The sequence below is a fragment of the Acomys minous genome (assembly GCF_964271855.1).
Source record: "Acomys minous genome assembly, chromosome: 3".
Classification (NCBI taxonomy): Eukaryota; Metazoa; Chordata; class Mammalia; order Rodentia; family Muridae; genus Acomys; species Acomys minous.
The window spans coordinates 73,999,981-74,016,286 of NC_140485.1; the positions used below are offsets into that span (position 1 = coordinate 73,999,981).

The 16,306-nt window shown below is 44.1% G+C and overlaps 1 protein-coding gene across 5 annotated transcripts in view; it reads left to right on the top strand.

Moving 5' to 3' along the window:
- The window catches only part of CHD6 (chromodomain helicase DNA binding protein 6), a 163,113-nt gene that overhangs the window by 122,347 nt on the left and 24,460 nt on the right, over nt 1-16,306 (top strand). For all 5 annotated transcript variants that reach the window (XM_084776224.1, XM_084776227.1, XM_084776228.1 and 2 more), the window contains 7 exons: nt 860-1,062; nt 1,680-1,879; nt 2,091-2,250; nt 3,612-3,701; nt 4,695-4,798; nt 6,527-6,656; nt 8,495-8,555. In XM_084776224.1, coding sequence (XP_084632350.1) covers nt 860-1,062; nt 1,680-1,879; nt 2,091-2,250; nt 3,612-3,701; nt 4,695-4,798; nt 6,527-6,656; nt 8,495-8,555 — 948 coding nt within the window. The remainder of the gene's footprint in view (nt 1-859; nt 1,063-1,679; nt 1,880-2,090; nt 2,251-3,611; nt 3,702-4,694; nt 4,799-6,526; nt 6,657-8,494; nt 8,556-16,306) is intronic.

Consider the following 16,306-nt stretch of genomic DNA (forward strand, 5'->3'; position numbering starts at 1 on the left):
GTTTTTTTTTTCCAACTAGAAATGCTTCCCTATAGGAAGATTCTGAGCTTTGCTTCAGGTGCCATAAAGAGTCCTAATCAAGGATACACTGTGGGCAGGACAGTGGGGAGGGGCCCAGGCAATCCTCTCCTCTATGGCAGCAAAAAGCAGCAGGAGCATTCCACAGTAAGAAACAAGGTCACTGAGGCAGAGTGATGCTAGAAACTCACCGTCTGGACTGCATGGAGAAGTGTTGAGGAGTTCCACCTAGTCTTGGACAAAGTGTAGCAAGAAGGGGGAAGGAACAGAGTGTAATGGGACTAGAGAAGAAGCAGTTGGTGTGGCCAGGGACACTGCTGAAATGAGATGCCTGAACTAGCAGTTTCGCCTTTTAGCAAAAAGTTAGTAGATACGCCTAAAGGAGACAGATGATGAAAGTAGCAGGGTGTGTTTTCTTCAGAAAGTTGCTGAGCAGATGGAATCCTCTCACCTGTTCTGTCTCCAGAGCTCAGACTGCTCTCTGTGCGCCAGGCAGAGCAGCTGGGCTCCCCACTCCAGCCTTCCTTGCCAGGAGCAGCCTGCCACTTTGTGCACTCAGGGGCTTTGCTTGCCAGAATGATGGCAGAGATAACAGGTGGTAGTGACAATCCTGGGGGCTGAGAAACAACAGCTTGAGCAAGCCTCTGGGAGTCCCCTGTGCTTGTCCTGTTTGCGGTCATAGAAACAGCAGGTGTGCTGTGAATAGCTTTCCCTAACAGAGGCTGACATGGCATGGGTCTTTCTCAGATGTGCCCTGAGGGATGGCAGCAGGGTGCGTGTGTACTGTGGTAAGGAGTAACGATAAGAGGGGCCTCCTCCCCATAGTCTTCTCCATTTCCAGGAAAGCTTAGTGATTGACCGGCCCCGCGTGAGGAAGCAGACCAAACACTACAACTCGTTTGAGGAGGATGAGCTCATGGAGTTCTCAGAGTTAGACAGTGACTCAGACGAAAGGCCCACAAGGTCCAGGCGCCTCAATGACAAAGCCAGGCGCTACCTCCGTGCTGAGTGCTTTCGGGTAGAGAAGAACCTGCTCATCTTTGGGTAGGTACTGGCTCTGCTTAGTGGGAAGGGGGTGTGCTGTTATTTCCCCCAATAATTTTCTTAAGACCTTATATTTGCCCTGTGAGCTTCTAGCTCCCTTTGGGTACCAGCTAATGAGATCTGCTGGAGCAAAATAAAGTTGTGCTTTCTACCAGGAATCCCCCTCACCACTGTGCTGTGTTGCCATGGTATAGGCATACTATGGTCTTCTCAAACTCGTGTCACAGCCGGTCTCTGATAGCAATTTGCTGCCTGGTACTGATTTCCTTTCACCCAGGAATGGATTATATGGAATTAGTGCAACAGATGTTACAGTTAAGGCATGGTTATGCCGTGGTTACTGCAGCTGTACCTTTTCCATTCCAAACATATTCTCTGCCCCCAGTATTTTGGACCATCACTACTTAAAAATCTAGCAGCCATGTGAACCAGTGTGTAGGTCACATTAGTGACAAATGGGGATGTCGTTATGAAGTCCTCATAGGCCTTTCAGGACAAAGCTTTGGGTAACTGATAGACTTGTAAGAAGATGAGGAATATCATGCCTCTCTGATTCCTGCTGTGTGGAGGATGTGTCTGTGGCTCTTGTCCAACACCCTCTCCATTCTCAACATCAGCTGGGGCCGGTGGAAGGACATCCTGACTCACGGGCGATTCAAATGGCACCTGAATGAGAAGGACATGGAAATGATTTGCCGGGCACTGTTGGTGTACTGTGTCAAGCATTACAAAGGAGACGAGAAGATCAAGAGTTTCATTTGGGAACTAATCACCCCTTCCAAAGACGGGCAAGCTCAGACCCTCCAGAACCACTCAGGTAAGAGATGAAGTAGCGACAGGCTGGGTTATTTCTCCCTTGAGCCTCATAGGGCAGTCCTTAAATCTTCCTGACCACCTTGCTTTTTGTGGACTTGAGGAGGCGTCTGTCATCCAGGAACCACCATGCTGACTCTGCACCCAGCCAGATTGAATGCCTGTATTGAAGCCCTCTTGGCTCATCCGTATGCCTCACTATCTCTCCATTTCAGGATTGTCTGCCCCAGTCCCCAGAGGGAGGAAAGGAAAAAAGACAAAAAACCAGCTGTTGCTCCCAGAACTGAAGAATGCAGACTGGCTGGCCACCTGCAACCCTGAGGTGGTCTTACATGATGATGGGTACAAGAAACACCTCAAACAGCACTGCAACAAGTGAGTTGGCCATCCGGTTTCCCAGGGGGAGCCCTGCTCAGACAGTCCAGGTTTCTGGGATACCCACAGAGATATCCTTTCATACCCACATAAAGGTCTGGAAAGAAGAGAAGATTTGAGGGTTAAACTGTCTGCACTCTCTTCACATCCTTCCTCTGCCTCCTTTAGCAGTCATCAATTCTACAATATATTCTTTACCCAGAGGCTTTTTATAACCCAGCTTACAAGAACCAGTCAGGACACTCTCTCTCTGTTTCTGAATCGGGCCACAATGCCATTTCCTACTCATACCTAGTAGAAATTATACTTTTTTCAGAAGCCTCTAAGTTGCATTCTTTTGAAAAGATAACAAATATGCACATAAAATTTTTTTGTCAAAAATAGTTGTTCCTCCCATCTTTAGCTCCCGCATTTCCTTTCCTAGAGACAGCCACTGTTAGCCTGCTTCTTCAGAGGTACCCTATACATGCCAGCATATGTAAATATACGACCTCCTTTTTGTTGCTTAAAATGGTGAGCATTGTTCATAATATTTGTCACATAGATAGTAATCTGGAATTCAGTGCCATTGTACCTGGGCTTTTCCGTCAAGGGCTAACCTTTACCCTTGGCAGGTGGTGAGTGAACTTCAGTGTTCCTCCGGCCCCTTCGCTGCTTAGCTAGAGCATGAAGTGTTTCCTCACCAGGGTTGTTCTCTAGCACCTCTCCATACGTCCATCCTATGTTTGCATATCAGCCTGGGCCTCAGCCGTCTGCCTCTGTGTTTGACCCTTTGTGGCTGGTTTCATCTCACAGTGGACTTGTAGGTGTCTGTAGAGCGTGATTGAATTGTCCACTTTGCTGTATTCCTTACAGCAAATAGCATGGTGCAGCATGTTGGTAGTTGACTCAAATGCTTTGTCTGAAACACAACTGGTACATTGCCATGGAGCTTGAGTACAGCCTCTATAGAATCAAAGTGAATGAAGATCTCAGGCGAGGAGACATACTGCCATGAAAAAATAAACACTTGCCTTTTAAGAATTATTTCACTGTGTTCATGTCAGCTTTACCTCTTGTCTGTGGTCCTTGTGGCCACATGAAAAGATTGGGGTTAAGGGAGGCTGTTGACTGTCTCTGCCTTCATTTATGGCTAACAGGGTGGTCTAGCAAGAAACTGGGTAAGTGATTGTTTTCTTGGATAGAGAAGAGGGGATGCTAGTAACATCTGGCATTGACACCTGTCTCCTGTTCTTCTTCTGTACTCTGGTATGCCCCTTCATACTACTCAGGAATGCTTATTAACTTCCCTATCTTAATTTGGTGATGAGTACTCAGTCTTAAGTTCTAGAGTATTGTATTAAGGTATTCATCTTTCATAGGGTGCTTTTGAGAGTCCGGATGCTATACTACCTAAAAGCTGAAATACTGGGAGAAGCAGCTGATAAAGCATTTGAGGGAACTCCTGCCAGGTAAACATCAGCCATAGCTCTCAGTTAAATAATTTATATAAATTGTCTGCTCATAGACTTGACAGATCCAGCCTGTTGTTTTAGGAGACCCAGGTTTCCACCCTGCCCAAGGCTGCTACCCAGATAGTAAACAGGTGGATAGGGAAGAAAGGCCTCTACTTTCTTCTCAGTCAGTCACTGGTCCTGTTTAGACTTAATGTATAAATAAGTCATCCCAAAAATGTCATTCCTCCTATGTCACTGTGTGAGGAAACCAGTAGGTTTCTGAAAAGCTGGGGCCAGGGCACAGTAAATGCATACAGGGAGTTAGGCTTGACAAGGAACAGTCAGGCTTAATCAGTCACAGTAAGAATCCTAATGGACAATTGTCAAATTCTGCAGAGAAATCATCTGTCTATCCAGGTAAATGTTCCTCCATCCAAGCCCCAAAACCTTTAGAGAAAACTTCGCAGATGAATAAAGGCAGTCATCTAAGGGTGCGTGTGCTCCTCAAAACAGGAACAAACCTAGGGGGGCTGGGGGTAACAGGCCTGCTAATGATGGCTTGTTTGCCAATCCTGGCAGGTGCCCCTGAGCATCATTAACAATGCAATGCATGGTCAGATTTGACCACTTAGTTTCTGAAAAGCCCTCTATACCTGAGATCATACCATTGTAAACTCTAGGGCAAGATAATTTGGATAATAATTATTTTAAGGATTCATTCATGTCTCAGTTCAGTCATTTGGGGGAAATGCACCAGAACTACTTTATAGAGAGTTGTCGGCTAATGGTAGATTATGCTCAAGTCTCAAGTGGAGTCTGGGAGTAAAGTACCTATGCTTGAGTAGCTTTGTGAGCAATAAGATTCTGAGCTGCAGCCTTCTGGGTCGTCTTTGTTGTTACTTAAGTGTTCAGCCAGGACTGTAGTTTTATACCAGGGTGATTGGTTCAGTAGCTTTTGTGGTGTGTCTGAATAGAAAGAACACTGAGGGCATGCTCTTCTTTCCACAGGGAGCTGGACGTCCCTCTGCCTGACATTGACTACATGGAGATCCCAGTAGATTGGTGGGATGCTGAGGCTGATAAGTCCCTTCTCATTGGCGTGTTCAAGCACGGTGTGTTTAGGAAATTGACTCCTTCCCGATCAGTACCCAGAAAACTATTTCAAGCAATCTTGACTAGGCTGTACCTATTCCTGCAAATTCTCAACAGTCCCATTGTCTAATTGTAACAGTTCTGAAAATTGAACCTCACAGCTTCCCACTTAGGAGTCTTGACCGAATGAATGTGTTGGCTCATGAAACAGTTTGAGAATATATGACTGATAAACTTCAAAAGAGCAGCTGTGGTACAAAGAATGAACCTGATATTTTATCCTCTCCTCTTGCCCATTTGTACTTAAGGTGGGAGTGCTTCCGTCTTGGGGCAGGGGGCTTCAGGTATGCACAGTTGTGTACATGTGACAGCCAGAGGTAGTTGGTGTGTGCCCTCTGTACACTCTACACCTGTTCTCTTGAGACAGTTTCTCTCCCTAGACCCAAAAGCTCATCATGTTACATCTCAGCTAGATGATCAGCAAGCTCCAGGGACTTTCTTGTCACCCCTCCACCTCAGCACTGACACAGCCATGAATTTGTGTCTTCACACCCACACACCAAGCACTCTTTCCAACCTGTTAAGTACTTTCCTGTTGCTCTGATAAGATACCCTGACCAAAAGTAGTTTAGGAGAAAGGCTTACAGTTCTGGGAGATACAGTCCATCATGCTAGGTAGGTCCTGACAGCAGGAGGGTGAGGCCGAACTGGAAGCTTGGTATGACAATAGATTTGGTCTTTTACTTGGACAATCCTGTCCTAATCATACTATATTATGTCCCCCAAAAAGATAATGTTAGATTCAATAAAACACCACACGTCCTCCTGCTTTAAAGTACAGCTTTGGGGCCTAAGGAGGTAGCTTATCAGATAAAGTTTTTGACGTGCAAGCATGAGGGCCTAAATTTGGATCCCCAGCACTCACACAAAAGCCGGGCATAGTGGCCTTGACACTGGGGCTTGAAGAAAGTACAGAGATGGGAAGATGACGTGTGCTCTCTGGTCTGCCACCATAGGCACTCCGTGAGCTCTGGGTTCTGTGAGACCCTGCCACAGAAATCAAGGAGACCAATAGAGGAAGACACTCAACATCAGCTCCTAGCCTCCACATGCAAACACATGAAGCATTTTTTTTTCTTTGTTTTGCCTTTAAAGACCATCTTCTGGTTCAAAATCTTCTTGTTGCTTACTTTAAACATGCAGTGAGGAGCAGTTCCAAAGCCCTGGCAAGTGCGTGTTGAGATTTTGCTCTACTGAGTTTATAACACTGCGCCTATTTGCCCAGTAAACAGTCATCCTGGTCCAGTTCATCATTCAGGACTTAGATCCATCATTTGTTTAGCTTCCTTTTCTACCTCATGGGATAGAGGTGGAATACATGGAGATAAGCCCTTTTAAGACATAGAGGGCATCAGGGTTGAGGAGTAGGAGGAAGAGGCTGTAAAAGCACCTCATCTGCTTCCCTTTCCTGGACAGAGCAGCAAACTAGTGAGAACGGCCTGGCTCTGCATCTGTTTTCAAACATGAGGTTTGCACGAGGTTCAGCGTTAGTGAGAAACTGCTCAGAAGTATCTGCTGTAGCTCCAGAATCTTCCACAGTTAGGAAGTTTCATGGCATCACATTAATCCTAAATTAGCATTGTTTGTTTTGCCTTGGTTTTTACTGAGTAAGGAAAACAAAGTGAATGTCAAGGGCCGGGTCTGGTGGGTTCTGACCTGTCTTCTGACACTTGTCATTGCCTGCTCAGGTTATGAGAGGTACAATGCCATGCGGGCTGACCCAGCACTCTGCTTCCTAGAGAAAGTCGGCATGCCTGATGAGAAGTCCCTTTCTGCAGAGCAGGGTGTTACAGATGGAAACACGGACATTCCTGAAAGGTGAGAAGCCATGTAGCCCCACTCTGATGTCACCAACTTGTGTCCTATTGCACATACATGCAGGACTTTGTATCTTTATGTATCCATTACTTGTCTGTTGCTGTCATGAAATACTATGACCTAGAGTGTTACAGAAGAGTTTATTTTGTCTTAGTATTCCATAGGGAGAGTCCATATGGATGGGAAGGCATATGGGAGCAGGAATAGGAAGCTGGTTGATGACATTTCATTGGTACAGGAGTGGAGGCTAGGTGTAAACCCTCAAAGCCTGTTTGTCCCCAGTGATACACATCCTCCACAGCAAGGCTCCACCTCTTAAAGGTTTCATAAGCTCACCAAACTAGGGACAAAGTGTCCACAGACATGAGCCTGTAGAGGACATTTCTCATTCAAACCACCACAGTTTCCCTCACCATCTGACTTCTATCTTGGGCCTAGTTTTAATGTGACCATGTCCTTCAAATTGCTTCTTTGGGTTCATCCTACTATGCCTTACACTTGTTCTTTAGACCAAATTCCAATTCTTGTCCTTCATGGATTCCCCTGCCTAGCTTGTTAACCACAGTCATCTCACTGGTCAGAGGGCTCTCGGGAATTCATATCTCTTACCCTTGGCAAAAAAAAAAGTACACAGGCACAGCATGCCAGGTTTCCCAACTATAAAGTCCTTCAGCTGATGGCTGGCTTTACTCAAGGGTCACACAACCCTGAGTGGCGCAGACTCGGGAGCCGCTGTGGAGATTGTAAGCACTTGAGCTTAGTGGTAGTGCTAGTGCACAAAAGTGGTAGTGCACAAAAACATATAGAAGCATTCTCTTTGGCTGGTTTTTGTTTATTGTTGGCATCATCTCCAAATGTCAAAGTTCTCACTAACACTAAAGTAACAGCTAAAACGTATGGATTTCCAAGATATAAAATTTTTAGAAAATAACAGTTATCTCCAGGATGAGTGCTATCAGCTTGGACCAGATCTCTCCTCAACTAAGGATGACTTACTTTGAATTGCCCAGAGCTGTAGTTACGTGAGTGTGGCATTGCCAGTAACCCCTGGTGAAGAGCTGTCATGATGTTCTCTGCCCCAAAGGCATTCCCTGTGAACAGGATAATAAAACTATATTTTAGGACATGTTGACAGAGGCCAAGTGCGGCTGGTTAAATTAACTGATTGAGGAAAAACATTCTCTGGGTCAGATGCCTGTGTATAGCTCAAAGCTATTGTATTTGTGGTGATTCCCACGAAGCACCTAAGGCAGGAGTAAACAGCAGGCTCTTCTCTCCAGTGTTAGCATTGAAGAATCAGGAAGAAAAGGCATCAGAGGTAGTTAAGCTCCCAGGACACTTGAAGCAACTGAGTCACAAGTGTGATACCAGAGAGGACAAACCACCTTTCCTCCTCAGCAGTAGAGCGTTGTCTTCCAAGAAAGTGCGAGAATAATCGCCCACTGTGCTTAGGGGCAGGCTCGTGATTAGCACAACTGGAGTCTGTTCTCCGTCTCAGTTGTATGTGCAGGCAGCTTGTGATGGGCTGGAGTTACTTTTTCGATGATAGAGTTGTTGACTAGTCAGTCTCAGAATGTGCCTGAGTAGATCACAGCCTCATGTGAACTCTCCTTTGAATGGAAGTCCTTACCCATCTACATGATAACACTCTGGAGTGGTCGTTTCTCTCCTTTGTGTCTCTAAGGCTCTCTGAAAAGAGAAGGAAATAAATCTTAAGATTTTGAGTGCCTGTGAGAAAGAAAGCTATCTACTAACCTTATGTTTAGATTTGGAGGGCTTTCTTACAGGCACCTAGCAGTAACATAACTCCTAAGCGGTATATAATTACTTTTATTTAGAGGCAACATAGATAAAGAAGACAGTGCTGAGGACAAGTTAGATGGTCTCCAGAAGCAAACGGTGAGTCAGATTTGCTGTACGGTCCTGCATGCTCTTTCATGCTGAGAGAGAGCGCCTCGTGGTTTGGGGAGTTGGATTGCATTGCTGCACTTGCCTTTTATCACCACAGGGCTTCATTACAGAAAATCCAAGCATACAGACTTGACTGCATTTGTATTCTAAAATTTTTTTTTCATATGGCTGCAGATTTAAGATATAGTTGTAAAATACAGTACAGAGAAACTGTGTGTGCCCTGTACCCAGTATTCCCCAAAGTAACATCAGGTAAAATCACTTATTTCAATATTCAGGGTGGTGACATTGATGGATTCAAGGTACAGGCCATTTCCATGGCTACAAAAGTCTTGTCACCATCCATAACGAGTTGTTTTTCCTTTCTACCACATTTCAGCCCCCAGCAACCATTATTGATCTTTTCTCCATTTTTATAACTTTGTCATTTTAAGAAGGTTCTATAAAGCCAGGTGCAGCGGTGCGCACCTTTAATCCCAGCACTCAGGGAGGCAGAGGCAGACTGGATCTCTGTGAATTCAAGGCCATCCTGATCTACAAAGCAAGGGCAGCCAAGGCTACACAGAGAAACCTTGTCTCAAAAAGAAAGAAAAAAAGGGGGGAAAAAAGGTACTATATAAATGAACCTTTGGCAATTGGCTCTTTTTTCTTTTTTAATGGTATTTTGAGACAAGGTTTCTTTGTAGCCATGGCTGTCCTGGACTCACTGTGTAGACCAGGCTGGCCTTGAACTCACAGTGATCCACCTGCCTCTGCCTCCCGAGTGCTGGGATTAAAGGTGTGTGCCAATGTGCCCAGCTAATTGGCTTTTTTTCACTTATTGTAATCTAAAAAACCTATCAAGGTGGTTATTGTTTCGACAGTAGTTATTTCCTTTGTTGGTTTTGGTTTTGGTTGCTGAATGTTATTGTATGGCATGGATATGGCACCATTTTTTGTTTGTGTATGTGTGTTTGTTTGTTTGTTTTTGTTTTTTGAGACAGGGTTTCTCTTGTGTAGCCCTGGCTGTCCTGGACTCACTTTGTAGACCAGGCTGCCCTTGAACTCAGAGATCCACCTGCCTCTGCCTCCTGAGTGCTGGGGTTAAAGGTGTGTGGCACCACTGCCTGGACAGATACTAGTTTATTATCAGGTGGGTGGTTTGCAGATATTTCCTCTCATAGTTTTGTCATTGTATCCTTTCCCTGTTGTCTTTAATGTGACAAGAAATTTTAATTCGAGCAAATGTTTCTCATTTTTGTTTATGTGGGTTGTGTTTATGGTACCAGGTCTAAGAGCTCTTGTTACTCGACAACCTAGAGAGTCTCCCACACACATAGACATTTTATAGTTTTGCATATAAGTCTGTAATCTGCTTTAGGTTAATTCTAATTTAAATAATGAGAATTAGATCAAGGTTCTCTAACCTGTTCACATAATATTTAAAATACTCTTTGGTTCTATTGATTACTTTTCATCTTTGGAAAAAAAACCCAGTTGGACATGTTTGTGGGGCTCCACTTCTGGGTTCTATGTTCTCTCCTGTTGATGTATTTTTCTCTTCCTCTGTCAGCAGTATGCAACCTAAATTGTTGGAGCCATGTCCTAAGTCTTAAAATTGCACCTACTGATACCCTCCCATTCTGTTCCTTTTTAAAATTATTTGACCTTCACTTATCCCTTGCCCTTCTATTTAACTTTATAATAAAATTATCTAGAGAGATAAGATGACTTAGCAAGTCAGGGTACTTAAGTTCAGTCACTGAGACCTGCATGGTGGAAAGAGAGAACTGACTCCTGCTGCTTGTTCTCTGACCTACAGACACGCATGCACACACGCGTGCGCGCGCGCGCACACACACACACATTAAATGTTTAATTACTTTTTTAAATTGTAATTTTCAGAAACTTGCTGAGTTTCTGAAATTTTAGTAAGAATTATTTTAAATCTTTTTATCAATAAGAAGCATTGAAAATTTTACTATACTACCTCCTGTCATCAACTATTTCTTTCATTAGTATGTAAGCTCTGTGCACATTTGTTAGATTGCATTTCAGGGTATTTTCTTTAGAGTGATTGTAAATGCTGTGTGATAGCACTTCAGTCTCCTCATGTTCATTACAGTGTACAGAAATTCAATGCGTGTTTTATGCCTCCCCTGCGTTCTTCAGCTGTTTTGGGCTCACGTATCCATTCTCATGGGTCATTTTCATGGGTTTCTTTGGGGTTTTCTTATCATCATCATCTGCAAATACAGAGTTGTAATTCTTCCTCTTTGGTCTAAATTACAAAACTTGTTTCCTTTTCTTGGATTATGGTGCTGGCTGAAACTGCCAGCATTTTATTAAATAAGAATGGTGGAATAAATATCCTTGCCCTGTTGTGCAGGTATTAGGAAAGACACTCATCATTAAAATAATATTAATTAGAGACTAAAGAGGTGGCTCAGCATTTAAGAGCACTTGGTCTCATAGAAGATGCGGTTCACGTCCCAGCACCCACACAGCTGAGCCACAAGTGGCTCACAGCTGTCCATAATGCCAGTTCTAGAGGACCAGGCACTCAATATGGTGTACGTACATACATGCAGGCAGAACATTCATACACACGAGGGACAGTCTCATAATTCTAATTCCTGGGTTTTTAATCATAAATGGATGTTGAATTTTGTCACGTGCTATTTTCCTGTTAGATAAATGTGTGTGTTTGTTTGTTATTTGGTGAGTTATCATGAATAGTTGACAAATATTGAATTAACCTTATAGCACTAATATACTGCTTGATCATGATTTATAATTCTTTTATGTATTGCTGAATTCTGTTTGATAATGTTTTTTCTTTTTTCCATTTTATTTGCGTACATGTGTTACATGTACATGTGCGCGCGCACAGAGAGCTCACTCACACACATCCATGGTTTAATGTATGTGGAAATACATATGCATATAGAGCCTGAGGTTGGTATCCAGAATCTTCTCAATTGCTCTTCTATCATTTTCAGTGAGGCAAGGTCTCTTCAGTCAAAACCAGACCTCAGCAGGATGCCTAGTCTCACCAGCCAGTTTGTTCTAGAGGGTCCCCTCTTCTGAGGCTGGAGTAATAGATGAAGCCACATACACACTCTAGTCTTGTGCAGGTGTTTTAACCACGGTCCCACCTGCCTGGGAGCCTTAGTGATGCTTTGTTAGAAACGTGAGCCTGTGAAACATGTTCTGCGTGACACCATGGAGCATCTTTGTCTAGTTTTCTAATGAGGTCACACATAAGCTTTGTAAAATGGATTTTCTTTCCTCCTCTCTCCTATTCTCTGATAGCGGTTGTCTTAAATCATTACCAGCTCTTTTTATTGTTAGTGTTTTTCAAGATTTGCTGGCATAGATAGGGTGAGCCAGTTTTTTCTATGTTGTTGGAATAGACAGGATAGTTAAATTCACAGCTTGTTCTGTTCTTGGTCTTTTGCCAGGGAGAACAAGCTTTTGGTTTTTTGGTTTGGTTGTTTGTTTTTATCTACACCTTCCATCACTTTTAGATAGTTGTCTTTACCAAATCTAGGCTCTATAAAAGAAACCCAGGGAACCGAGTGCTGTGTTGTTCCTTTTTATTCTGCGTTCTTCCTTTTACCTTTCACAACGTCTTGAGCTTGTTTCACAGGGTGTTGAGCAGTTTCAGTTGTGCTTAGAGTGGTGCGTAGGTGCGTGTGCGTACCCCAGGAGCAGAAGGCTCTGTGATATTTAAAATTGAGTTTCTGGGACTGAAACTTCACCTGGGCCCCAGCGCCATTTGAGCAAACACTCTGTCTGAGCAGTAGAGCAAATATATCTAGCAATGCCATGGATTCTGATACCAGGAGCTTGTACAACACTGCCTTCCTGTGAGTCTGGTTAGAGCCAGAGTGTCCACTGTCCTGACCACGCAGTCTGTGTCACTTGTGTTCTGCTCGCTATCGTTTACATACCCTCTCTCTCAGCTTTTTTTATTATACTCAGTAATAACACCACTTTTCCCACATGGGAAATAAACTTTTCAAAGCCTACTTCTGTGTTGCAAAGGTTGGGGCATAGTGAATTGAAGGGAGTCAGGTTGACACCTCAGTGATTGTTTTGTCTAGGATTTAGAATGTGTTGGCCCATAGAAGCCATCCAAGCACCAAAGAAAGGAAAGGAATGCCTAATACAGCATTTTCCTCATTCTGAAGTACTTTTCTCCTACCTCAGTTATGTAAAGGAAGCACATTACAGGTTTTTATCCTTATTCGACAGCTGAGAAAAGTTTTTAACATCTGAGTTAAATGGCTGCCAAATTCTAATAGTTAGTAGTTGAGTATTTTTGTAATCAGGAAAAGAAAAAGTATTGCAGATATACACATTGAGTCCTTTCTCTCAGCAGCAGTTCATACAGAAAGAAAACTACTGTCTAGCTGCAGCCAGGCCTGGTCTGAACATTTCCACATTCACATTGACAGAAAAACCGTCAGACAGAGGGTACTGAAGGCAGATATGGGGCGCCTAAAAGTAACTTACCTTTCACTACAGTTCAGCTCAATCCTGAAACGGCTTGTCCGTTCATTTGAGTAATTAGTGGTTATGTTATTTCTTTACCCTTGAGACCCTCAGAATCTTGACAGTACAGTATAATCAAAAGCTGGTGGAGTCAGTAGTGGCTTCTTACAGATTTTGAAGTGGACAGATTATAAACAGATTCACTTGACTTCTGTGCCCATCCTGAAATCACACATGAAAGGGAATGGCCAGCATCACACACAGGCCTGTGCTTTTTCTTCCCCCCCCCCCCCCCATTTGTCCCTCTCAGTTAGTGCCTTCTGTCCTGAAGAGACTGGCTGGATGTTGATTAGTCGCAGTTAGCATAGCCCAGAGTACATTGTACAAGACTGTTGACAAGGACAGTTCAGCACACCTACTTATAAAGAAAGGGAGCCCCTTAAAAGAAAGGCAGAACCTTCACATTGATGAGAGTGCCAGCCCATACCTGAGGAGTCTTTCAGTGGGCGTGCCACTGTGTGAGGAGGGGGAAAAGAACTATGCTGCCTGCTGCGGCAGCAAGTCCACTTCATTGTTAGAAGACAGTGCCTCACACTGAGCCAGTGTGGCTTCCCACCTGGAGTCTGTGGGTTCCGTTTAGTTTCTTTCTATCCTACAAGGAACAAAAAATTTCTGTGGTAAGTAAGATTTTGGATTCTTGGCATTGGCTACTCTGTTAATCTTCTTAAGTCTCTTTTTGGGTTATTTTTGTTTTGTTTTGTTTTTCGAGACAGGGTTTCTCTGTGTAGCCTTGGCTGTCCTGAGCTCACTTTGTAGACCAGGCTAGCCTCAAACTCACAGAAATTTGCATGCCTCTGCCTCTCAGAGTGCTGGAATTACAGGCGTATGCCACCTGGCTTAGGTGAAATATTTTAATATAATGCTTTCTAGTTCTTTGATACTTTTATACAGTGTATTTTGATCATATTCCGCTTCCCCCTAACACTCCCAGATCCACTTTGTACCTTCCCACCTTTTCCCAACTTCATGTTTCTTTTTAAAATCACCCATGAGCCCAATTTATGGGTGGACCACACTCAGTAGAGCATGACCAACTGCCCAGAGGCCATACCTTTAAAAGAAAGCGGTTTCCCTCCCACAAAAAACGATCAGCTGCCCATAGCTCCTCAGAGAGGGTGGCAGTTCGTGAGCGAATGCACGCACAGCGCCCCTTGTCCCCCTGCTCTGTTAGCGTGCTGACTGGCTTGATCCTAGTCAGGCAACCACTGGTGCTTTGAGTTGATGAGCACAGTGGACCTGTCATGTCCAGACCCTAGTTCCTTTATATTTCTTAGCATGATCCTCTCCAGCTTCTTGTGACCCTGACACCTTCAAGAGCACACACTAGTTGTACTCTCAAAAACGTGACATTCCGAGATTTGCAAGGTTGGGAGGCACTCAGGGAGTGATAAGGTGTGCTCCTCCTATCCTCTCTCTGTTTTAATGCTGTGGTATTTTTGACAGTTACCTGGTACAAGGTTCAAGATTTAGCAGCTAGGGTCTGCTAAATACACAGTTTTAAGTGTATTTCCATTTGGAATAGTCTCAAGCCTGGAATTGTCAACAGTCTTTTTCAAACCCATATGCATGGCAGGAAGGCAACATCGCTGTTAACAAAAATAGCTATCAGTAATGAAACAGCTTTTGTTAGCACAGTACCTTCTGGCAGGTGCTGTCTTTGCTGTGCTGCCCAGTTCCAACTGCCAGTGTCTGGGCTGGCTCTCAGATACTTCCCAAAATAGGAAATCTATGATTGGATGAAGTTGTGGCCAATGGGAGGTCAGGGAGAAGGGAAAAAACATGGAAATTTTATCCTTTATGGTCCATTCCTACTGTGAGGAAACTTGAGTCAAGAGCTGAACAAGAACCCATTTTTAGTGGGTGAAGGGCTTGGTGGCACTCTAACTCAGTATTGTTTCTGTATGAATTTTGGTCATACTTACAAACATATCTCCCTCAGGTAGTCATCATTCTTATTCTCAGTCAGCTGCATAGGTGTATGCAGTGTCCCTCACCTGCTCACATCACCCTAAACCCTGCAGTCTCCATAATAAAACACTTAACTTTATGACATTTGTTTCCATATCTACTTTGTGCACAAAATATGAAAGTTTGTACAAAAGTAGGATGGTTGCTTTTTATTGCGAAATGAAAACTTGAGTGGGGTCTTTTTGACTCTGCCTTCAGACCTTTTGTTGCCTGTCTACAGAGACCCTTGTGTTCTGCAGACTGCTGTATTCCTTCAGCTCTAGCCCCTGGCTCATGTTCTACCTTGCCTGAGGTACTGCACAGCCACTGTTCACTGTCCCTCTCACCCCTACTCCCAGACAGAGCTCCATCCGCTGGTAAAGTCCTCAGGCCTAGCGTAGCTCCTGATACGTAAAGGATACTCATTATTTGACCAACTGCCGTGTTAACACTGCGGTTTGGTAAGGGTGCAGAAGAAATCCCCTGTGTCTACAGGTCCCACCAGGTCTGCACTGCTGCTGTCACCTCAACCAAGACAAAATCTGGGAGGCAGCCAGGTCTGGCTGGGCCACCCTAAGCAAAGGAGACTAGGCCTTTTGGTTGTGAGTAAGGAACTAACTGCCCCCCCCCCCATGAGGAAGACCATGTAGGTAGCTGGGCCCCTTTCGGTTACTGGCAGTGCTCTAGAAGGAGCACAGTGTGCTCATCCACCAGCACAGCTGCACGGCAGCTACAAGCTCCTCCACAGTTTGTGTTTCTTCTTCAGTCTTGGATAGTGCTAATAACTTCCCCATTCATACTTTCTCTCGTCTAAAATTAGTTATTACAATTATTTTTTTAAATGCTTAGACAGTACTGACTACAGTCTGTGGTGGTTTCCCTGTACTCAGTAGACCTCGTTGTTGTCACTGCTGTTGGTTATACTCTGGAGTCTCCATAGGAGCATGTACGCCAGGCGAAGGAGAAATGCAAAGTGATGGCGTGATGGTCGGACTGTTGGTCAATATCCCTCTCTCCCAGCTTCCAGCTGTTGGGCATTTGTGGCCGAGCACTTCACATCTTTGTGTTCATTTATAGTCTCCAACCACCCTGTAATAAGCTGAGCATTACTTTCTCCATTTTACAAAAGAAAAAACGCACTTCAGAGAGAAGGAAACAACTTGTCCAAAGCCAAAGAATGGCAAGCTTTTGTTATCAGGATGGAGAGATTGTGTTCCTTCTGTCCCTTGTCATCAGCACTTTCGTCCTCTTAC